At 34.3% G+C, this 24,803-nt stretch overlaps 2 protein-coding genes across 5 annotated transcripts in view; one reads left to right on the top strand and one right to left on the bottom strand.

The window, feature by feature from the left end:
- Window positions 1-3,900: 3,900 nt before the first annotated feature.
- LOC130807810 (polyadenylate-binding protein 2) lies at window positions 3,901-12,447 on the top strand. Of its 2 annotated transcripts, none has more exons than XM_057673156.1 (6): window positions 3,901-4,129; window positions 4,262-4,364; window positions 4,693-4,760; window positions 9,768-9,959; window positions 10,077-10,198; window positions 12,174-12,447. In XM_057673156.1, exons 1-6 carry the CDS (start codon window positions 4,007-4,009, stop codon window positions 12,220-12,222), a joined length of 657 nt encoding a protein of 218 aa, XP_057529139.1. In that variant the 5' UTR covers window positions 3,901-4,006; the 3' UTR covers window positions 12,223-12,447. The 2 variants fall into 2 exon arrangements, with proteins under 2 accessions (XP_057529139.1, XP_057529138.1); XM_057673155.1 differs by having other exon boundaries at window positions 10,077-10,204.
- Window positions 12,448-13,832: 1,385 nt separating this feature from the next.
- LOC130807809 (ABC transporter G family member 1-like) overlaps window positions 13,833-24,803 on the bottom strand; it is a 24,441-nt gene continuing 13,470 nt past the window's right edge. For all 3 annotated transcript variants that reach the window (XM_057673153.1, XM_057673152.1, XM_057673154.1), the window contains 7 exons: window positions 16,374-16,453; window positions 15,817-16,281; window positions 15,496-15,585; window positions 15,260-15,385; window positions 14,959-15,153; window positions 14,782-14,868; window positions 13,833-14,616 (listed from right to left, as the gene is read on the bottom strand). In XM_057673153.1, coding sequence (XP_057529136.1) covers window positions 13,972-14,616; window positions 14,782-14,868; window positions 14,959-15,153; window positions 15,260-15,385; window positions 15,496-15,585; window positions 15,817-16,281; window positions 16,374-16,453 — 1,688 coding nt within the window. In that variant the 3' untranslated portion in view covers window positions 13,833-13,971. The remainder of the gene's footprint in view (window positions 14,617-14,781; window positions 14,869-14,958; window positions 15,154-15,259; window positions 15,386-15,495; window positions 15,586-15,816; window positions 16,282-16,373; window positions 16,454-24,803) is intronic.

Raw genomic sequence — 24,803 nt, 5'->3', positions numbered from 1 at the left:
TTTATCAAACATTTCCCACATAGGAGCAGCCATCTTTCTCACAGCATCACTAGGATCTTGGTGGGAATCAGTCAAAATCTTTTCAATACATATTATGCAAGAAAGGTACAAATTTGCAGTGGGATATTTTGAACCAGAAAAAAGCTTGGTAATCTCATAGAATGGCTCAAGAAAATCACAAATATCTTGAAGTGTTTCCCACTCATTCTCAGAAATAATATCAACATCAATATCCCTTTCACGAACAAGATATAAATCAATAGCATCCTTTACCTCAAGAGCCCTATGAATCATGTCATAAGTAGAGTTCCATCTAGTGGAAACATCCAAAACTAATTTACCCTTTGATTGCAAACCTTTATCAATTTTAGCTTTCTCAAAATTTGTAAGTCGAAAATCAGAAGAATCAACATATATAACAACCGCACGTAACTTAGTCACGGAATTATCAACAAGTTTCAAACCCTTTTTAACAATAAGGTTCAAAATATGAGCACAACACCTTATATGAAAATACTTGCCATCTAAAGGGAGAGGAGAAGAGGAGTGCAAATCACGTTTTAGTTTTTCAACCATCCTATTATTAGAGGAAGCATTATCAAGTGTGATTGAAAAAACTTTTCTACCTATATTCCAGTCATTCAACAAACCTTTCACAAACATGAATATAGATTCACCATCGTGGGGTGGGGGAAAACGGCGAAAATTTAACAAAAGGGAATGCAATTTATAATCATCATCGATGAAATGGGCAGTAAGGGCAAAATATGAACGCGAAGTACATGCTGTCCATCCATCACAAGTTAAGCATATACGACTCTTACAAGATTGCATATTGTCAAATACTAGTTTTTTGTACTTTTCATGTTCACCCATTACGCATTTAGTTATCGTATATCTAGACACATCTTTGACATTAGGATTTAACCAACGATGCAATTCTCTAGTTTTAATATGCTCTACCATACTCAAACAATATCCATGATATAATATCGAATCAGCAAACTTAAGCACGTAAGTATCATGATCATACACAACATTAGCGTTTGGGTTATTTTTTATGAACTCTTTATAACCTTTACAGCCCTCAGTATGACGTTTATAATTAGTTGTACCTGCACTACCTGGTGCTGCCGCCTCATAATCGCAGTATTTACACTTTACCGTCCGTACGTCATTGGGGTACGATACATGGTACTGATCCCAAACCGGTGACGTAATTTTTTTATGTTTAACAACTCTTCTTTGTTCGGGGACAGCCACAGCAGGGTCAGCCATACCTTAAAAAAAAAAAAATAACACCATGGGTTATTTTCAAACAAAAATAAACCCTATATTCAAGCACAAATAGTCAAGGCAGCAAAGAACACAAAAATGAAGCAAAGATTTATAATATCTAAATTCTCTAGTTTTCCAAAAACACATATGACAACAGGAATAAGAAAGTAACTAATAGTAGTAATTCAGTTAAACTTTACAAAATATTGCAAGTGTTTCCAACGCATCTTCAATTTTATCAACAACTCGAAGAAAATTGAGAAAAAGATTAAACAGAGTAAAATCTATTGATGGAGATACAAAACCTAAAGTACATGAAATTCAGAAGGCATTTCTCGCCGGAAAACGTGGACATAGAACTCATGGGAGCAACTGGTCGAGAGCAGCTACGATATACTCCATTTTCGAGAGCAAGAACATGAAAAATGGAAAATAGAGAAGAAAGGAAAAGGAAACAGAAGATATTTAACCCTAGTTTCCATAATCTTTTTCATTCTCTGATTCAATTTCTTTTCCACATAATTTAATTCCTCTTATAGTTAGATTGTTGTTTTCCACATAATTTAATTTAAGCAAGAACATGAACCGCCAGACCGAATTTTTTGGAAGAAGACTAAATCGAACAAAGATTAAACACGAAAAACAAAGATTAAACACAAAAAACAAAGATTAAATACAAAAAACCCTAAATCTAACCCTAAACGAACATATTAAACCCAGAAAATTAAATACAAAATCAAATCGAACAAAAAAAAAATGGAAGAAGACTAAATCAAATCAAATCGAAAATGGAAGAACACAAAATCAAATCGAACAAAGATTTTAAACACAAAAAACAAAGATGAACAGATTTGATAGATATTAAACAAAAATCAATGAACTAAACTTGAGGAGTAGAAATACCTAAAACTCTACCAGCCGGATTGGAGGAGAAGGGATGGGATTGAAAGAGGGCCGCCGGTTTCAGTGAGAGGATGAAGAAGAGAGAGTTGGGTTAGGGTTTAGTCGAGCGGGAATTGGGAAATAAGATATTGTATCAGATTCACTTTCAGGATGACGAAAATACATCAAATCCCTTTTTCATCCGGCGACGTGGCACAATCTTGACCACTGATATGATATTACCATTATAAATCCAACGGCTTAAACCCGTTATCCGTGTGCTATCAATATAACCAATAACATTTTATCATCAAATTGGACAATTATATGATTATATCTAAAATAATTTATTTGAGTAATATAAATATTTTATATCAAATATTAAATATTTTTATTATTGAATTTGGTCAAATTACATAATTTAGGCTATTTAATTCAAAGTAAAAAAAAAGGTGGAGTACTACACTAGTTTCATTTACTATAATCTATAATAGATCGAATTATGATAAGTGAACTTTGAATTACGATCGATTATTAATAATAGCCTATAAATTACTTTAGAGTTTAGAGTATTCAAGATCAATAATAACTAATAACTAATAGTAATAAGTAATAACATTGAGTTAACAGTCAAATGTCAATGATAGTCTATAAGTCTATAACTATAACTCTATAAGTCAATGATAGCCGAAAAATAACCGATCCGAAATACAACCGAACCGAATAACACCCGTCCGAAACCGACCCGATCAACCGAATGAACACCTCTAATTATGACCGATCACATTAGTTGAAAATAACACACCCCATGGACAAACGAAGGTCAATTCAATCAGTGATGAAGATATATTATTAAGACAATCTAACAAACTTACATTGTGACATTAATAACATATTATTGTTGTAAATTGTAATTGTCTAATTGATATTAGATGAAGTCGATCAATTAACATGTTATGATCTATTAATTAACTTAGACGGAGTTGATTAGTTGAATTTGATGTCATAAAACTCATAACCTAACGACATCTATAAAACTTGATGTGAGGTTCCACCTTCTATATATCATTCCCATCATGGATAAACGCATGATCAATGACATTATGAGGCAACACGATGCGATTTTTTACCAAATTGGAACAGAATAATTGGAACATAATTGAACTGAATTAAATCATGGTTTAAATGAATTGAACTGAACCGATATCAAACAAATTAACCGGAATATCGGTTTAACTGAATTGAACCGAACCGATACCAACCAAAACTGAACTGAACAGAACTGAATCCCGGTTCAACTAAATTGAACTGAACCGATACCGACCAAAACCGACCGATTGTGACCGACCGATTCTGACCCGCATACCGATTGTGACCGACCGATTACCGATTTTGACCGCCCGGTTATGATCTGTATACCGATTACGACCTGCAAAAAACCGTTTTTGACCGACCGAATGTGACCTGTTTCCGGTAATGACCGGACCGATAAATACCGGACCCATACCGACCGACACCCGCAACCAGAAAAAAACCGGATTCGACCGGATACCGAATAAACCGACCGATACCGACCGGTACCGAAAGACTTATACGACCTGCTTTTGACCGACCGTTTTTTACCGAACCTGTTTTTGACCGACCTGTTTCCGACCTTTTAACCCGTTTTTACAGCCCTACTCGTACCTTCTACTTCGTACCTCAAATTGACGCTCAAGTCCAAACCCTGCCCTATCTATCCTAATAAAAAGTGTTTCGAGACATAAATCCATCTACTATTCTTTACTTCTACTTCGTACCTTTTTTCGTCGCTTTCACAAACCTACTGGAGAAAAATTCGGAAGCAATGGATGAAGAAGAGCACGAGGTTTATGGGGGAGATATTCCCGTTGAAGGAGATTTGGATGCAGATTTGGAAGCTCACAATCCCGATGTTGATATGTCCGCCGCTGATGAAGATGCCGTCAAGGTTTTCAATTTCTCCCTTTTCTTTAAATTAAGTCGTTGTTTTTCACTTTCTTGATCTATTGCTGGATTTGTAAAGAAAAATTAAGATGGGTTTTAATCGGTTTATTATGTGAAATTCGGTGGTGTGATTTAGGAGCTTGATGATATGAAAAAGAGACTGAAGGAAATGGAAGAAGAAGCTGCTGCTCTTCGTGAAATGCAAGCTAAAGTTGAGAAGGAAATGGGTGCAGTTCAAGGTTTGTTATTTCTATTTAATATTTCAGGGTCTTTGTTTCGTTTTACTTAACCCTAATTTTGAATTCGTAGGCTTATATTTATGTATTAGCTTATGTGATTCAGTTGATAAATCAATTGATGCGGTTGGCTGTCCTGATGTTTAAATTGAATTTCATTTTTCCGGGAGTCGCTCTACTATTTTTGAAGCTATCCGCTTTAATTTGTGCTTTTATTAACTTAAGCAACCCTAGTATTGGAATTACGTTCGTGTGGGAAATATGTGTATTGATCAAATTATTTGTTGTATTTTCTAATTATTACTTTCACTTAATTGGTGTTTGTTTACAGATCCTGCTACTGCTGCTGAATTGGCAAACAGGGAGGAGGTGGATTCCCGGTCTGTTTTTGTTGGCAATGTAAGAAACAGTATCTCCTGGTTCATAAGTTTACATAACTATGTGATCTATATGTAACCATAGCATTGATATTCTTTAATCTAAAGGGATTGAGCCCAAAAGTCACGCCTGGTTTTCTCCCTGTTTGTCTTATTTGCTCATTTGTCATCCATCTCAACCATCTTTGAACCCGGGCACTGTCATCTTAGTTAGTTCTTTCTTCATTTCATCCTTCATTGTACTTCCACTCTACAACAGATTTCAAGTAATACTTTCTCAACTTTTCAATATAGAATGCGATATCTGTCATTGCTGGTCATTGTTTGCTAGTCTTATTTCCTAATTTTTTCTACAGATCAACATATGCATTGAATTAGTATGTGAAAATTAAGTTCTTTAATTTGATAAATTAGTTAAATGAGATGACCTTTATCTTAACAATGAATAAATATACAATTGACTATAGCTGACCATAGCTGTCAAATTTCGCCAGTTATCATAGTAGATAGTAGAATGCAAAACCTGTACACTTTTAATGGAATTTAAGGCTGCAATCCACTTTTCCCCCCTTTTTCATTCCTGAATGGGAACTCATATGCGTCCTTTTTGAATCTCTCACTTTGATGGGAATTTGTGCTCTTCTTTTCAATGTTTGCCATGGTCATTGGCCCATAGCTTGGGTGGAGTCTTGAGTTCCCCTTCTTAATTGTGAGGTGATGTTTTTCCCAATTTGTTGCCAACATAGGGCTCGATATTGCATATTCAGTTTTTGATGTAGATGGTCTGGGTGCTTTCATGACGCATTCATACTTTCTATCTTGTTGTTGACTTGTTAGTTGTTTGGCTATAGTTATTCTAGGGTTATTCTTTAAGCAGTTTTATTACATTGGGTTTGTGCTATTACAATTAAGATGTAATTTCTTCACAACCTTAGAAAACCGGCTGCAATTGCGAATGTGATGTGTATTTGTTTAGCATGCAAGAGTATTCAATGTTTGTTTTTTAAAAAGAAAGATGTAAATGTTTTTGGTGTTACGAATGTCCAAAGTTTAGACTTAGAGGCAAAATTAATGTTGTGAGGGTGAAATGTATATGCTATATATAGTTTGCATTTTCATCGAGATAGCAACCCACGTGAAGACACCTTGATTGATGCCATTAATAAAATGACATTTATTGTTGAATTTAGTGGTGTGTATATACTAGTAGTAGTGTGGATATTGATTTTTCATTTCGGTTGGTTGTTTTTGTTTTCTAACTCTACTGATCATAGGTATGCCCTATAATCAAAGAAGTGTCATGCACTTGCCCTTTTCCATTGTAAATGTATTAGTTTTGTGCATATTGTGTGTGGAGGTTCGTGATTGACCAACCATCAGTTTCATTGGGGAAAAAATGTTTAAAGCTTGTCAATTTTTGAGTTTGAAATGCAAGTGAATACAAGTATTAGAAAAGAGGGAATGCATGATATAGCTGCATGATGGAAAGAGAGAAAAGTGTAGAACATTTAATTGTTTCCTTGAACTTGTCTCTTCAAGGCGGGGTGGTGCAACTGCAAAGGGTCTAAATGTGAAGAGGCCTCGAAATTGTGCTGTCTACATTGTATCATGATAACTTTGTTAGAGTAGTTTGTAGAGAGAATGAGTATTGACAAACTAGCCAACTATTAATCTGCAAGCTGAACTTATTTATTTGATCTTTAAATCCGATTTGAAATGTCTCATTAAATTCATTCTTTAATTATATTTCCAATTTCTCAACAATTATAAGTTCATAACCCAACTGCCAAGCTCCTTGTTGGTAAATTTTAATGTTAATTTATATTTCAAAAAGGCCTTTGGTGTAGAAATTACATTATTTTGTGTGAAAATAAAAAAAAGTTGTTTTGATGAAAAAAGGTGGTACTTCAGATATGGCTGCTAAATTCAGCTCTACCTTATTTGTCGGAGTATAAGAAAACCTAGGGCAGCTAAAGTCCAGCATACTGAACCCCTAAGACTGCTAATTTAAAAGAAAAAATATAGGGTGCAGGGGAGAGCACCATACACATGGATAAAAAAAATGATATCCAACAGTTTCTCTTTTTAATTACGATAAAATTAAGGGCCCAATTTTTTTTTTAATTCAAAATTGAACTGTCTATATCATGTGCCAGAGTCTAGACATAAAATTAAGTCATTTGCTCGCTAGAAGAATTTGCATGCACATTCTTCAACATGTCAGCTTTCATATTTAAGTTAAAACTCGTTTAGTTCATTAGCCCTATAATTATGAATCATTTTATTTTCAATCTTTGGAGATCTATTTAAGTGGCCCTCTTGTGTGCCAGTGTCCAAAGTAGCGCAGCCATGGCTGATCAACATTTTTTTTCTTTTAGAACATTATATATTGATTCTTTTCCCTCTAAAAAGACATACACTTGAAAAGATATGTACAATAAACTGATGCTACTTACCTAACTGCTATATGCTCAAACCTTGTATGCCAATGGCTCAAGTTTTTTAGTTACTACTTTCGATTGAGCATTTGTGCAATGTATAGCATTTCTGCAATGTATTCACGTTCCCATGAGGATCATATTCAGCACTGTAACTTAGTTTTTTGTTTATTTATCATGGATCTTATGTATTTTTGTAGTAGAATGTTTATTTTGTACCTTTTGTGGTCCTTGTGTTGTTTTGTTAGTGGATGCCCCACTTTTTTGTCCCTTATGTCTCTTCTCGACATGTAATGCCTATGATACTGTGTGGGGTTATGTGCAACATCATATTCTAATTTAAATAAATCATGGTTTGACTCAAATGTCTTACTATGATTGCAGGATTTTTCTTCCTCATCAAGTTCCTTGTGTCTTAATGCTGGACTTTTGTACCCAACTGTTGGAGATTGGTTGGCATAAATTTTAAAAGTGATTCATGTTAGGCATTGAATGTCATTTGAAATTCTTATAACATAAAATCTTGAAAAGATGAAAAGAGGAAGTCCAAAAAAAAAGGCGAGAAAAGAAATAGAGAAAGAAAAGAAAGCGAAAGAAATAAGATAAAAGAAAAAGTTGAAAAGTTTTGAAACGTTAAAAGGTCCCTAAAAGAGATGGTGAAAGAAATGTGAATGTAAAAAAAAAAAAAAAATGGGACTATACTATTTTGAATAATCATACATTATTATTTTCTATTTTTCCTCTTTTTCCCTTTGTCTCTCTCCAAGTGGAAGAACTGAAGTCAAACTGAGTTGGATTTTAGTAGAAAAACAGAAAAGGAATGTATTCGTGTTGTGGACAATTAAGATTTGCTTGGTCCAAGATATTTTTTCCAGGCTTCACTGCTTCAACTGCAGAGGCGTTCCACTCAGCAGGAGCTAATTTGCTGGAATAGTGGAGAGCATTGTTGCCCAAATCCAAATTAATTTTGCAGGTGTGATGATGAATGTTGTTGAAACATGTATCTTTCCCCTACAGTTTTCTTTTCTGGTGTAATTTTGTTGTCAAGGTTGTTCGTCATAAGTGGAAAAGCTGTCTTCTCCTTTTTGAAGGAAAAAGGAAGGGGGAGATATTAAAACACATTGTTTCATATTTCTTAGTTTATCAAGTTGATATGTTTCAAGTGAAGTAGTGAACATTATTGTTTGGTGGATATGATGAGGGGAAGTTCACAAATCAGTACTTCATGTGTTTATATTATCGTAAGAGGAGAAAAGGCTTGGTAGTTTACTTGAGAGAGCTGGGAATATGATAGTAGAAGCTTCAATTTTTACTTGAATACATGAAAATACGTCCTATTCTTCAGTAGTAAGGTATGATTACCCTAATTTTGTTTTGGGTAAATATCAAGTTCATGTGCTTGCAGCATCTGCCTCTGCTGTGAAGAAAGTTGTGGGGGGGGGGGGGGGGAGGCATGTTGCTTGAAGGCATTCGGACTGATTATTTCCCTTGAAGCTGCATTGCCTGTAGAATCCAATTGATCGTTAGTTGGGCTTTAATTTCCTGGTTTTCAAATTTTCATATTGTTCACAGAAGTATTCTTACTATGTTCTCGAATTTTTCTTCAAAACGATATTTTGTGAAGTTTTTGTCGAATTTGAACTCTGCTCATCTTGATAATGTTTTCTAATTAGCCTACAAGGATTTATACTTCAATTCAGTTGTTGTGGATCCTTTCTCTTCTCTTTATCCTTAAAGAGGCCTTGCTTTGTACTAATTAAACATGTTGCTTTGTTTTACATTTTATTTGGACTCTAGGTATGAGTTGCATATTCTTACCAATTTATTAATCAACATAAGATAAAGTATATGGATGTCGTTTTGGAATAAAGGAGCATAGCAAGGGTATTGTTTGTTAGATATTAATCAAGATGTCAAGTGGTAAATGCTAGTTGCTCAAATGGAAAGTTATGACTAGAATATTTTTGACTGTGGTGTCCCATTAAGATTTGGGGGGGAATTTTACCGGATTCCCACTGGAGCAACACTACTAAATGCGTCACAATGTTGAACATTTAGAGATCATTGTTGAAGGTGATGGGAGTAGCCAAGATACATAATTTAATATGGATTTTTGGTCATATGTTGATGATAGAATTCGAAGTGAAGGCCTAAAAAAGGGTATTGAATCCTCATATTTTTAAGGCAAAATGAGGAAAACAAGTTCATGTTTGTTTGGTCATGTGCAACGAAAAAAAAAAAGTACAAATTAGGGAAGTAGAATGATAGAATCTTAAGGAGCTTAGAACGTAAAAGGCAGGCTGAAGATGGTGTTGAATAACAAGATTGAAAATTTGTGCTTTTAATTGAGTTTTGCGAGGACATATGACAATAGATCGGAATAGATAAAGTAGGATAATGTGTAGATGAACATTGCAATTGATTTTATCAGTTGTAAACTAGTATTATATAGGGTCGAAGAAAGAAAACTCTTTTCATGTAGTTTTGTTTTAATTCTTGTATCCATCCCCATATTTTTAGGAATCTTAGGATTATGACTTTGACGTTGTAGTTGTTTACTAGCTCTCTCCATTAACTATTTGATTTTTCAGGTTGATTATGCTTGCACCCCTGAAGAAGTTCAGCAACATTTTCAAGCTTCTGGAACAGTTAATAGAGTGACCATTCTGACTGACAAGTTTGGTCAGCCAAAGGGTTTTGCATATGTGGAATTTGTGGAACAGGATGCTGTCCAACAGGCTCTTCAGCTGAACGAATCTGAATTACATGGCCGTCAATTGAAGGTATTTAAAGTTGGTTTGTTGCATTTAAATCTTGCTGTTGATAACTTTGCTTGTGGGGATTTTATCAGTATATTGTTACTTAATTAGTTAAATTACTACACAATCTATTACTTTCAGGTGCTTCCCAAGAGAACAAATGTGCCAGGCATGAAACAATATAGGGGGAGGCGTTTTGATCCTTATATGGGCTTTCGTTCCCGCAGACCGTTTCCTCCACCGTATTTCTATAACCCATATGGGTATGGGTATGTTACAAAATTTTCAATACTTTTTTTTCTCTTGATATGCTTGTTAGTTAGTTGTTAGGCTCTCTCTTCCTCCGTCTCAACCAATTCGTTGCATTACTTTGGTAATTCTGACCATTTTGCTATACTTCTTAAGTTGGCAAATGAATCCATATTCTTTTGTCTCATCTTATTCACAAGCTGATAGTTCATACAAGTCTTGTCTTATAAATAACAAGTGGTATGCTTAATGCGTGAACGATATTTAGATGAGTTGTGAATTTTTGTTTGAAAGCCCCTTAAAATATTATAAAATGGCCTCTTAAAATACGGAGCAGAACTGCATGCAAGAAAGTTAAAGGAGATAGAAAACTAAGATTGTCTAGTGTATTTTTCAAGTAAGGCTTATGGGTCCTAAAACAGGGTTTTTATTTGATACAGCATAAATTAGCCAAAAAAAAAATTTCTGATGCAAAATATTTCTGAAGAGAGAACATTTGTACTTTATCATTCCTCTGTCCCCTTCACTTGCTACTCATGGGGTTTGTACACAAACCAAGGATAAGGAAGAAAGTGGGTAATTAAGTGGGATATTGTGGGTGAGGTTATGTTTTGTGAAGTAAATCTAGGTTTTTATCTAGGAAAAATTATAAGAAACTACATAATTTATAGGTCTATTTGCAAAAAACTATCTTATGTATTTTTTTTTGCAAAAAACTACCTAATGTGATATGTTTCTCTGCAAATGACTACCACTTAACGGAAAACGTTAATTGACCGTTAAGTTTGAGGATTTGACCAATTTGAGAGGTTAAGTTGTCTATGTGGCTGTATCTCATTGGTCTTCGTATTTTAAAATAATTAAAATTAAAACACATAAATTATGAAACAAAAACAAGAGATATTTGACGTCATTTTTGCCCCTCATAACGATTTTTTTTCAAAAAACAGACGTCGCGATTACCCTAATGAGGTAACTTTTTCGGAAATTCGGTCGAAATAAGTATTTCTTCGCCTATTTCTAGACACTTAAACTGAAAAAGATATTTAACGTCAATTTTACCCATCATAACGATGATTTTTCAATAAACAAACGTCGCAATTATGGGGTAACTCTTTCGAAAATCCAGTCGGAACAAATACTTATTAGCCTATTTTCCGATACGTAAACTGAAAAAGATTTATCCCATAAGGATAATTGCGACGTTCGTTTTCTGAAAAATCATCATTGTGATGGGTAAAAATGAAGTTAAATATCTTTTTCATTTTACTTGACGGAAAATAGGCGAATAAGTACTTGTTTCGACTGGATTTCTGAAAGAACAACCCCATAAGGGTAATTGCGACATTTAAAAAAAAAATCATTATGATGGTTAAAAATTACGTCAAATATCTTTTATATTTATTTTGTTAATTTATGTGTATTAATTTTTAATTATTTTAACATACGAGGACCAATGGGAGACTGCCATATATACGACTTAACCTCTCAAATTGGTCAAACCCTCAAACTTAACGGTCAAATTTTCCGTTAAGTGGTAGTCATTTGTAGAGAAATATCACATTAGTTAGTTTTGCAAAAAAAAAAAAATAAGGTAGTTTTTTGCAAATAGACCTATAGATTATGCAAGTTTTTTATAATTTTCCTTTTATCTATGATAGAGAAATAAGATGTACGGTTTTAATAAGATATTATAGATGGGACATGTCCAAAGGATGTAATATAACCACGTGGGACGGACTAAAATACTACATGTAGCAAAATCAGGGGAACAAGGAAGTATATGGTGTCCTGACGAACTGGAGGATATTTAGGACAGTCGCTTAGTTGAGTCGAGAACAACTGAGTGCAGTCATTGAAATTCAAAATGCTTGCATCTGCTCTTGGCAAACTGGAATTTTAAGGTTGCATATTTACTTTGCGTTCAAAGACATTGTTAAGATTGGCTTTTGCTTACTCGTCTGTTGTGTGTTGATTGTTATACTGCAGGAAGGCTCCTAGATTCAGAAGGCCAACCCGTTACATGCCATATTACTAGGAAGAGGCCTATCTGCTATAAGGATATGTTATGTTGTACTATTAGATATTGAAATTGTCTTATGGTTTCTGGTTGGTAACGTTAACTTACTGTTTCTTCTGTGCGCATTTAGATGTATAACAAATTTTCTGAAATTCGACCGTATTTTCGAATTAAAGCGTCACAGTTATTTCTATCATGATTGGTCATGTCTATACAGTATGTTTACGATACATTCTTCTATCATCCCGATTTGTTAGTCCCTTACACTTAAAAAATGTTGGTGTGTTTTTATTTGGGCAAACTTATCGAGATGAATGAAGCAGGTATTTGACAAGTTGTGCTTTTAAATGATGAAATTTAATCGTATATTATATAAAAGTTTTAATGTTTTTCTATTATTTATTGTTTATTAATTCATTTAAATTTATGTTATTTAAGTGAGAGTACAATAGGGAAAAAAAAATTTATATGCTAAAATATTTTTTAAACTTAAAAAGTGAAATTAAATAACATCCTATTAGGAAAATCTGTTGTGCCTAATTGGTTTCTGGTTCAAGAATTTAAATCACTTAACCTTGTAATAAAAACTAACGTTACGCATGTAGATTTATGATTAATGCATTCAAAATTCAAATAAAATCTTGATTCGAAATAAAGTCAATATGCAACCGTGAGTTGAATATCGAAGCTAAACAAAACGATATTTTGGTGGCTTTTGCATGTCAATTATAAAAGGGCTTCAGCTCATACAGAAGATGACACAAAGCTTGTGTAATTCAAACACAAAAAATTAATAGCTGTTCTTGTACGAGATGACCTCATAATGAGATCGTTAATTTGGGCCGATTCAATTTGCGTGTGTAATAATTTGGGCATTTTTTTTTTCATATTTTGGGCATTTTTCAATTTGATTTTAAGGGTATAAATTTTGACATTAAAGGTATCAATTTTCAAAATTGATGCCTTTAAGGTCAAAATTGACAAATATCCAGAAAATTAAAATGTTGTTACACGCGCTAATTGAACCGGCTCAAATTGACGGTCTCATAATGAGAAGCTCTCATCTAAGTTTTTGTGAAAACTTAATCCCATAAGCCATCCTCTCTTATATGTCTTACTATCTTAAGTTAAAATAAACCACTATAATTAGTAAGATTGTTTCTTAGAAAAGGCCTCTTGTACGACACTTATTAAAGTGTTGTTTTCGTTTTAGTGTTGGGTTTCATCTTTCATGTGGAAAAGAGAATTATTAGATCGTTCTTTAAGGATAGAACGGGGTGTGTAGAAGATAATGAGATTTTCTAGTAGTGATTTAAGGTTCTAAGAGTTAATGAAAGATGTTTCAATTCTACGGGTTAAGAAAACTCTAGGCGCGGACTATGACATTTTAGCTGACCTCGTTAATGTATTTTGTCTGCTTCATTTTGTTGTTTATTACTTTGCAACTCATAAACCTTAAATAAACATTACATTGAAACAACTAAACGAGCAAACTCTTTATTCACGTCATCTCTAGAGAATATTTAGTCTCGTATTCGAACCTTCACAAAGGATCAGCTACTCCAAGATTTTTAAAAACTTTTTCTTGTATCTTGTGTAAAATCTAACACAACTACTTTAATCCGAGATGAACATAACAAAAAAACTTTTCTTAGCTCTATATGTAATGTTTTACATCACCATTAAATCTGATAGTCTGATACATTCTCAAACAAAAATAATAAAAATAAACATATCACACATAAGTTATGATTTTGAAACCTGGAGTTACATTTGATCAGAATGCTTAGGAGGAGCAGACATAAGAGATCTGATAACAGGCTTTAATTTTTCAGTTAACTTTATAATTCCCAAAAACATGAACCTGTAAACTACCACCATACCAATTAAGACGGCAAGGTCTACCCATTTTGAGTATCCCATTTCAACTTGCCAGAAGTTCCTCAAAACTTGTTCTCCTGTAATGGTTGCTGCTCCTCCTACTTGATTGTTTGGAAATACCAATCCTTCAAACTCGTTCTTATAGAACCCTTGGTTCGCGTACTTGTGAAACGCAATATAGTACATTGGGTACTTCCAAAATGGCTTAGGAAGGTCGTTGGGCAAGCGAAAAAACCCTCCGTTCAACATCATTACGCCTTGGATTCCAGCACCCGTTATGATACCCATTAGAAAGTCGGGAACTAAACTTGCTACGATCATCATTAGGCTCTCGACTAACATCATGCATACGAATAGTACTAATGCAAAGTATATGAAGTGATTGAATCCTCTTTGAAGGTGTACAAGATAGTAAGCTATTGCTCCTGGAATTAGAGATATGATGAGCAAGTATGGGATTGAAGAAAGTGTGTTCCCAATTGTGTAGGCACCAACAGTGTAGTGTCCGTTTAGTCTTTCTCTCTCGAAAATCTGACGAGAAGCAACAAAAATAGTTTGCAGTTAGAATTGACATTTTGAGTGTCTTCCACCTAGGTGGGGTTAGGACGGTCAGATTTATGCAATTTCATCCTTGTGACTAATAATTCTAGTCCATATCGAGAATAGACAATAGATTTATTGTAGTATGAATATAACCTTCATGTCTTCAACAAAAGAAGGGAACCCTCCAATTGCCATGAATGTCAAGAATGCTGCAACAAACATGAGCATTGATCCTCGAGCCTGCAAGTATCATACTATTTTTTGTTATTTCATATAATATAACTTCATTGAACTAAACCATAATAATTTGATAGTTTAGATTTGATTTACCTGAATTGAACCGTAAGAGTTTCCAATATCATAAAATATAGTCCCCACACATATGCAAAGTGCAATGTAGATTGCAAGCCGAAGCCAGTAGTACCCCAAATCACGATACATGTTCACGAATGACCTTTTGGTGAGAACAATCGATTGTGTGATGAAACTCGCATGATTTCTTTTTGATTCGGTTGAACCTCCTCCCTGCAACGTCAACAATCTTTTAGAGCTAACTATCAAAATCATACTAGTTCAATAAGAATCAGTAGACTTCAATCGTTCGAGTAACTATCAGCCTGTTTATATTTACCTGTTGGCATATCATTGAAATTTGTTGTTGTACTTCTGAATATGTTTGTGATGATCTGTATGAATCGACCAGCGTGTTTATTGCTTCTTCAGTGCTCTTCTTTCCACCAAAACCTTGCTCAATATCCTTACACAATGAAAATTATAAGTTCATGTACAGCAAATAGTATAATATTTAGTTTTATTTGATGATCAATAATACAATCATAACTACAGATTTTTAGGAGCACTACTTACAGCAGTTTCGAAATCTTTGTTGATGGTTCTTAGGTAATGATCTGAAGGGTTTCGCATGCTTGGACAGGGGAAGCCACTCAAAGCGAAAAACTGTGCAGAGAAATAAAATGATGCAAAGTGTCAATGGGTTTCGTTCGTTTGAGCCGGTTTTCCAGTTTTACGAAGGCTAACCAGAGTCAATATTTTTCTTACCCAGTATAGGCCCGTATCCTTGGGAAAAGCTACAAGTGGGCTGATAAGGGCCCAACCCCTCAGCCCACCAATTGCAGTCTTATTTTCGATTATATAATAGTAGTATAACTATTAGAGCAAAAGGTGTACCTCATTAGCAGTTGAAGCGGGACCAAAATACACAAGCTTTCCATATGAGAGGAGGCAAAGATTATGGAACAACTCAAAGACTTCACTGCTCGGTTGATGAATCGATGCAATAACTGTCCTATGATCCTGTTTGGCAAGCTTGATGATTCGGCTCATGACATGATAAGAAGCTGCGCTATCAAGACCACTAGTAGGCTCATCTAAGAACAATAACCTTGGTTTTGTCAAGATTTCAATGCAAATACTAACTCTTCTCTTTTGTCCTCCACTAAGACCTTTAACACTCCAACCTCCTATTCTTGTGTTAACACAACCTTGTAAACCCATGTCTCTAATTGCATCCTTAGCTCTCTCTAATTTCTGGGATTTAGTCATTGAATCTGGCAGTTGAAGTTGAGCTGAGTAGTATACAACTTCTTTTACTGTTAATGTTGTCATTAAAGTGTCATCTTGAGTTACATATGCCTAAAGTTTTGGACAGAAACATGCAATTTAGAACTAATAAACATAAAAACTGAGCATATAAAATGAATTTATGATGAATTGAGATGTCTTACTGAAGTTCCAAAAGCAAGAGTTTGTTTTCGACCATTGATCAAAATTTCCCCTGTTTGTCTGGTATTTGAACCTAGTCTTCCTGTGCATGAAAACAAATAACTAACTAGTTACACAAATGAATGAAGATACCTTAAAACCATTGATCTTAAAACCATTGATCATAGACACTGAAATAATGGCTGATAAAATACATGTATTATGACTTGATTATGACTTTTGATTGCTACTTTAAATATACCATGATGTGCAACTTTAAAAATAATTTAGTTCCGAAAGTACATACTTTCTTTCCACAAACTTCATACACAGTAGGTCATATTTAATTAAAGAAGTTCAAAATTTAGTTTGAAAACTCTCAAACATGGGAATCGAGTTTTGGTTTGACTTAGGTCATGGCACGAATTGTTTGATTAAAAACTCATTAATATTGAATACCGTAACATATAATACTAAAGGATAATAGTGGAGTTCTACATGGAATGTATAAAAAATCTTGGAGCAACAACCATTAATTTAACATTTTAGTTGAGTTAGTTTTTGGATATGGTATCAGAGCTAATATGACGGGTGAGAGGTATCGTGGCTCTGATACCATATGAGGGGGTGTAATTGCATAATAGAATATTGGAAAACTTACCCTGAATTCAACCTTTTTGCGATTTTCTTACAATAATCTCATCTATTGATTAAACATCAATAATCTGAACTGTGGATGGTGGAGATGGAGGATGGCAATCAAACAAGGTTGATGGTGGTGATGGAGGGTGACAGTCTAACAGGGGTTAACGGTGGTGATGGAGGGGTGGGTTTTGTTTTTAGTTTTTTTTTTATATTTTTATATTTTACTTTTACTTTAAGTATATATATTTTTAGGGAAATTTCATATGGTAGCATCCAGTTTATAATCCTAGTTGAGTACATATGTATTAGTGCTTGAAATGCACCTTTTGAACTTTATAATCCTAGTTAAGTAAAAATATTTATTAGTGCTTGAAATACACCTTTTAAACTTTATAATCCTAGCTATGTACATTAAATGAACATTATAGATTATGTAATAGTGCTTAAGGCACCTTTAGTAAAAAATGCTAACAATTTGAATAAAAAAAATTATTACAAAGTTTAAGAGCATTGATGAATCAAACGGTGAATTAAATGTCAAAATGGTGAATTAATATTTGAGAGCACAAAAATGGCTTAGGCCAAATTACAAAGACAACAACGAACACTAATAAGGGTAGAAACGTCAAAATGGTAAATTAAATGGAAATTTTGACAAGAATTACACGGAAAATGCTACGGCAGTTACATGGTGCATAAACTTGATGCTACCATGTGGAAAAATCTTACAAAAATACTACCACTCGTATTTCATGAAAGTTCGATGCTACCATGTGGAATGTTCCATAATTTTATTTTTAATTTGTGTTTTTTCCTTTATTTTTAAAAGAATTAATAATTGAGAAACAACAATCTTGAATAAGTATCCTGAGAGCAGTATCCTGTTCCCTTGCAAGATGTTGAAGATGAACGAACGCATGGAAGAAGGGTACTCTACGCAAAGGCCACCTATGTTCGATGGGAAATTCTATACCTACTGGAAAAATAGGATGGAAATTTTTATAAAGGCCGAAAATTACCAAGTATGGAGAGTAATTGAAATAGAAGATTTCGAAGTGACAACCATCAACTCCAACAATGAATCGATTTCAAAACCAATCACGGAGTATGAAAAAGAAGATTTTCAAAAGATAGAGATGAACGCTCTTGCTATTAAATTACTTCACTGTGGACTTGGTCCTAATGAGCACAATCGTATTATGGGTTGCAAAACTGCCAAGCAGATTTGGGACCTGCTGGAAGTTACCCATGAAGGTACCAGTGAAGTGAAGCGCTCCAAGATTGATATACTGATGTCCAGATATAAAAGGTTCGTCATGGAACCTAGGGAGAACATTCAAGAGATGTTCACCAGGTTCACAAATATCACGAATGAATTGGTCTCTCTTGGTAAGATCAATCCCGTTGATGAACAAGTTAGGAAAATACTTAGGAGTGTTCCTCAAGACGAACGCTGGAGAGCTAAGGTCACAGCCATTCAGGAATCGAAAGATTTCACCAAGTTTAATTTGGAAGAGTTGGCTGGTTCCCTAATGACTCATGAATTGCATTTGGGAACAGCTGACAGTTCTCGTAATAAAGGACTGGCTCTGGCAGCGGATGATAGTGAAGAATCAGACGCTGGTGAAGAGGAAGCTGCTATGTTGGCACGTAAATTCAAAAAATTCTTCAGGAACAACAAATATGGAAATCAAAGAAATTATAAGGAAAGAGGAACTGCTAACTTGAAGACAAATTTTGAATGTCACAAATGCAAAAGTACTGATCACTTCATCAAGGATTGCCCTCTATGGAAGAATGAAAAAGGCAAAGGGAAGACAAGGGAAGCTGGAAGAATACCTAGGAAAGAAAACTTCAGAACAGATTTTCGTAAAGCAATGATTGCAGCTTGGGGTGATACGGAAAGCGAAGCTGAAACTGAAGTTCCAAAAGAGGAAGAAACAGCAAATCTATGTCTCATGGCATCTCATGAAGAGACTAAGGAAAAAGAGGTAATGTCTTCTAGTTCATCTCCTAAACATCTATTTAGCTTAAGTAAGGATAAATTAATTAAATTATTTTTGGAGACACAAGAGAAGTTGGAAGAAAAAACAACTAAGTGTCTCCAAATTGAGAAAGACCTTAAGTTAAGTAAAGATCACATCTCATACTTGAATACTTTTAGGATCGATGTGCAAAGTAGATTTTTTTATTTGTTAGATAAGAATGTTATTTTAAAAGAGCAATTGGAGAAATTAAAGCACGTTTTTATTATTCTTAACATTGAAATAAATCAAAACAAATTGCTAAGATTAAAATGTGATGAAAATGATAAATCCACTTATGAGTTTAGCATGGAATTTCAAGAAATGAAATCAAAATTAGAATCCTATGAAATAGAAAATGAATATTTGAAAAATAAAATAAACTCAAGAGGAAAAGGGAAAATCAATGAAGTTCCCAAATGGATTCTAAATGCTAAACCAAAAGGTAAAGAAGGTCTAGATTATATTAAAAATGATAAAAAGAAAAAGGTTTATGTTGATCTCCCTAATAGTAAGATCTGTTCCTTTTGTGGCAAAACTGGACACCTGAAAAATCAATGTGTAAAAAGGGAACAGCATACCAAAGCAAATAAAAATTACGTCGAACGCATATGGATTAAAAAATATGATTCAAGTATTATCGACAGGGAACCAAAGGATGACTGGGTTCCTGTACCTAACCATTAAGTTGCTTTGCAGGTTCAAGTGAGGGGGAACAACTCATGGTATCTCGATAGTGGGTGTTCCAAGCATATGACGGGTGACAAATCTAAATTTCTCTCACTTGAAGCCTATGATGGGGGAACTGTAACCTTCGGTGATAATATGAAGGGTGAGATAATCGCCAAAGGAAAGGTTGGAAGGTCAAGTTCCCATGCCATTGACAATGTATTCTTAGTCGAGAATTTAAAACACAATCTTTTAAGTATTTCTCAATTTTGTGACAAAGGTAACTCTGTTAAATTTACTTCTGAACGATGCATAATTTCTAGGAACAACACAGGAGACCCTGTGCTTGAGGGAATCAGAAAAGGGAACACTTATGTAGTGGACCTGGACACTGTTCCCAAAACCAGTCTAACGTGTTTAAGTGTCATAGAAGTAGACCCACTACTTTGGCATAAGCGACTAGGTCATGCTAGTTATTCATTAATTAATGCATTAAGATCAAAAGACCTAGTTAGAGGACTACCAGCTATAAAATTTCTTAAGGAAGAAATTTGTGATCCTTGTGCCAAAGGAAAACAAGTGAGGTCATCTTTTAAATCAAAGAATTTGGTGACTACCACTAGACCGTTAGAATTAATTCATATGGATTTATGTGGACCTATGAGAACACAAAGCCGTAGTGGCAAAAGGTATGTGTTTGTTGTTATTGATGATTATAGTAGATTCACTTGGACATTATTTTTGGTAAGTAAAGATGAAGCTTTTGATCAGTTTGTTTCTTTTGCTAATAAAATACAAAAATTTACCAATAATCAAATTGTTCACATAAGGTCTGATCATGGGAAAGAATTTGAAAATTCAAACTTCATGAATTATTGCAATGAACATGGTATAAATCACAATTTTTCCGCACCTAGAACACCACAACAAAATGGAGTGGTAGAGAGGAAAAATAGGACCTTAGAAGAAATGGCTAGGACCATGTTGATTGCTAGTGGTCTACCTAGAAATTTTTGGGTTGAAGCCGTCAATACTGCATGCTATATTCTTAATCGTGTATTAATAAGACCAATCACTTCTAAGACACCCTATGAATTGCTCAAAGGTGTCAAACCCAATATTTCCTATTTTCGTGTGTTTGGATGCAAATGTTTTGTTCATGTGAATGGAAAACGAAATATAGGTAAATTTGATGAAAGAAGTGATGAAGCAGTGTTTCTTGGTTATTCATCACATAGCAAAGCTTACAGAGTTTACAATAAGAGAACAATGTGCGTAGAGGAATCTATTCACATAATTTTTGATGAAACTAACTTTTCAACAAGTGAATAGGAACAAATAATATTAAAATAGGTCTTACAAATTTAGAAGATGATGATGAAGGAGTTAAAATGCAAGATCTAGGAACAGCAGGTGAACAACCAATACAAGAAGAGGCAGGAGAAACTGACCAAATCCAGGAACTGCCAGCACAACAGGACCAGCGGACTGTTCCCAATCCAACTGTTCCCGCAGATGACTAAGATGATCCAGTAGCTGAACAAAATGCAAATCAAGATGCTGAATCAGAACATGCTACTGTTCCCTCCAGAGAATTTGTGCCTAAACCTTGGAAATACCAAAGTTATCATCCTCTTGATCTGATTATAAGTGATATGAATAAGGGAACACAAACCAGATCTCAACTGAGAAACTTTTGTGCACACTTTGCGTTCCTATCATCACTTGAACCCAAAAATCACGAAGAAGCTCTAAAGGATTCCGAATGGATAGTAGCCATGCAAGATGAATTAAATGAATTTGAAAGAAATAAAGTGTGGCACTTGGAACCCAAACCAAAAGGCAAGAAGGTAATTGGTTTGAAATGGGTATTTCGGAATAAGCTAGATGAGCATGGAATAATTGTAAGAAACAAGGCAAGACTCGTGGTCAAAGGGTACAATCAACAAGAAGGTATTGATTACACTGAGACATTTGCACCGGTAGCAAGGTTAGAGGCTATTAGAATTTTAATTTCTTTTGCTGCTTTTATGAACTTTAAGTTATATCAAATGGATATGAAATGTGCTTTCTTAAATGGATTTCTTGATGAAGAAGTGTTTGTTGAACAACCTCCTGGTTTTGAGAATGCCTCTTATCTTGATCATGTCTACAAGCTTGATAAAGCTCTTTATGGGTTGAAACAAGCTCTAAGGCAATGGTATGAAAGACTATCAAAGTTTTTGATTCGAAATGACTTTGTAAGAGGGAAAATTGATAAGACCTTATTCTTTAAGAACAAAGGTTATGATATTTTAGTTGTTCAAATTTATGTTGATGATATTATTTTTGGTGCTACCAATGATTTGTTATGTAAAGAATATGCCAACCTTATGGGCACAGAATTTGAAATGAGCATGATGGGAGAATTAAATTTCTTTCTTGGTTTGCAAATTAAACAAACTGAAAATGGTATTTTTATTCATCAACAAAAATACATCAAAGAACTTCTTAAGAAATATGGACTAAACAATGCTAAAACCAACCATACACCCATGGCTACAAATGTTAGATTAGATGAAGACCAAAATGGAACTAATATAGATCAAACTATGTATAGAGGTATGATAGGTTCTTTATTGTATCTAACTGGTAGTAGACCTGATATTGCTTTTAGTGTTGGTTTATGTGCTAGATTTCAATCAAATCCTAAAGAATCACACCTCACTGCAGTAAAAAGGATTTTGAGATATTTAAAGGGAATAGACGACTTGTCCCTATTTTATCCTAGAAGTGATGTTTATGATTTAAAAGGCTTTAGTGATGCAGATTATGCAGGTGATCTAGTTAATAGAAAAAGCACGTCAGGTATGGTACAATTTCTTGGCTCATTTTTAGTTTCATGGAGTTCTAAGAAACAAAACACGGTTGCATTATCCACAGCCGAAGCTGAATACGTAGCAGCAGCAGCTTGCTGTTCCCAAATGCTTTGTATAAAACAGCAACTAAGAGATTTTGGTATTAAAGTTGAATGTATTCCTATTTATTGTGATAATACCAGTGCCATATGTATATCTAAAGATCCAGTGCATCATTCACGAGCTAAACATATAAACATTAGACATCATTTTCTTAAGGATAACGTAGAACATAAAAATATTGTATTAAAGCATGTCAATACTAATGAACAAGTTGCAGACATTCTGACCAAACCGCTTCCAAGGGAACAATATGAAAAGATGAGATTGGAACTTGGTATGATCAAGCTCCACTAAAGATGGTTGCATAAAATTCCCAATGAAGCATCATGAAAAAAGAGGGTCAGGAATCAACCTCAATATTTTGATTGAGAATCAATTATTGCATGGATCAGGTAAACACGTAATAAAGTTTGTACTATGAATATTCTCTTGTTTGCATGTTGTTAATTTGATCAGACCAAAGCAATATGTTCGTTATTTTCTTTATAATATTTCATAATATCATAACTCATTTTTTTAAATTACTTTATTTTGATTTCGTATTTTATTTTGATATCATAAATTATATTATCATATTGTTTGAAAAATGTTTAGCCATTTTAAACTTAAATAAATAAAAATTTTAAGGGAAACGGTTTAATCCAAAATTCAATTCCAACTCCACTCAATCCTTCCATAACAAAAGCCATGATGAATGGCATTGATGAGATGGGACGTGAGGTAACCGTCAGCCATCTTTAAAAAGCCCTACCACATCAAATCACTCAAACTATCATCTTCCCTTCTCAAAACCGTCTCAAGAAACCGTTCTTCCTCTTCTCTCAATCTTTCAAAATTCAAACATGAAAACACCAAAATCAAGCAAGAAAACTTCTAAATCAAGAAAGAAAGCCTCTACATCCCACCAAAACATCCAGCCAAAACCCTTAAAAATTGTTCATCCACCCCCATTACTGAAAGCTGCACCATCACCATCCCAAGAAACTACTGAAAATGTTGGAACAAAACGAAAAATATTCTCACCAAAAAGTGAATCATCCTCCAAAGCGGTCAAGCGTTTGAAGCAAGTTGATCCTAACAGTGCTGAAGAGATTACAAAGGAAATGTCCGTCGGATTTGGGGTAGATAAGTACTGGTATGACTCTACACACTTTCCTCAACTGCATACTATTTTAAAATTTCAAGAATGGGAGGTTTTGATGACTGAGTTTAGTTGTAATCCCATTTTTCCAAACATTATGCGAGAGTTTATTTCAAACTTCTCCAATAATTGTGGAATGTGTTCTAGTATGGTTAGGAATATAAAATTAGAGTTTAATAGCGCATTGTTGGGGGAATGGTTCAATGTTCCAAATGTTGGGTTTGATACATATTGTGTTGATGCAAAGATAGTTTTTTCAGGAATAAATGAAAAAACGATTTTTAAGTTTTTAGGGATTACACAAAAGAAGGGTAAAATCAGTCACAATATCTTGTCTCCAATGCATAAATTACTTTACAATGTTGCACGAAGATTCATTTTGCCCCGAAACTCCAAGAGGAGTGAGGTGAGTCTACGTGATGCAACCTTGATTTATTGCATGGATAATCAAATAAAAATAAATTTTCCATCTTTGATGATATCACATTTATCTGACTGCATTGAGAAAAAGAATGTTGTTGGCTATGGGGGGCTATTAACTTGAATTTTTCGCAAGTTTGGGGTACCATTGGATGGGCTGGAGTTCCCAATGGGTCCCAATATGAAAATTGGTGCAAGATGTCTGAAGAATTTGCATCTCAAACTAAATGATGAAGGGGTGTTAGTAAATGAATCAGAAGAAATAATTGATGTAGGTTCTGATGAGGAGGAAATGGATGAAGAAGAAGGAGAAATTGAAAAAGAAGTAAAAATAAAGAAGGAAAAAGGAGAAGAAACAGAAAAAGAAGAAAAAATAGAAAAAGAAAATGAAGATGAAAAAGAAAATGAAAAAGAAAAGGAAGAGGAAGTAGAGGAGGAAGAACAAGGGCCTGTTCCCACTGAAGAAGGAAAAGAAGGGGAACAGGAAGAGGGGGCAAGAAAAGAGGGGGAACAAGGAGAGGAAGAAGCTTTAGGAGAAGAAGTGCCTCATGATCTCTGTCATGATTCCAGTAATGAAGAGGTTGTGATTGCATT

Source organism: Amaranthus tricolor, chromosome 3, assembly GCF_026212465.1.
Source record: "Amaranthus tricolor cultivar Red isolate AtriRed21 chromosome 3, ASM2621246v1, whole genome shotgun sequence".
NCBI classification, from domain to species: Eukaryota; Viridiplantae; Streptophyta; class Magnoliopsida; order Caryophyllales; family Amaranthaceae; genus Amaranthus; species Amaranthus tricolor.
This window is presented reverse-complemented; position numbering and strand designations above follow the sequence as displayed.

Excerpts from the sequence above, each read along its gene's own strand:
- LOC130807810 (XM_057673155.1), top strand. The coding sequence starts at position 4,007 with ATGGATGAAGAAGAGCACGAGGTTTATGGGGGAGATATTCCCGTTGAA. Across the intron at positions 4,130-4,261 it reads CTGATGAAGATGCCGTCAAG|GAGCTTGATGATATGAAAAA; the intron begins GTTTTCAATTTC and ends GGTGTGATTTAG. Across the intron at positions 4,365-4,692 it reads GGAAATGGGTGCAGTTCAAG|ATCCTGCTACTGCTGCTGAA; the intron begins GTTTGTTATTTC and ends GTTTGTTTACAG.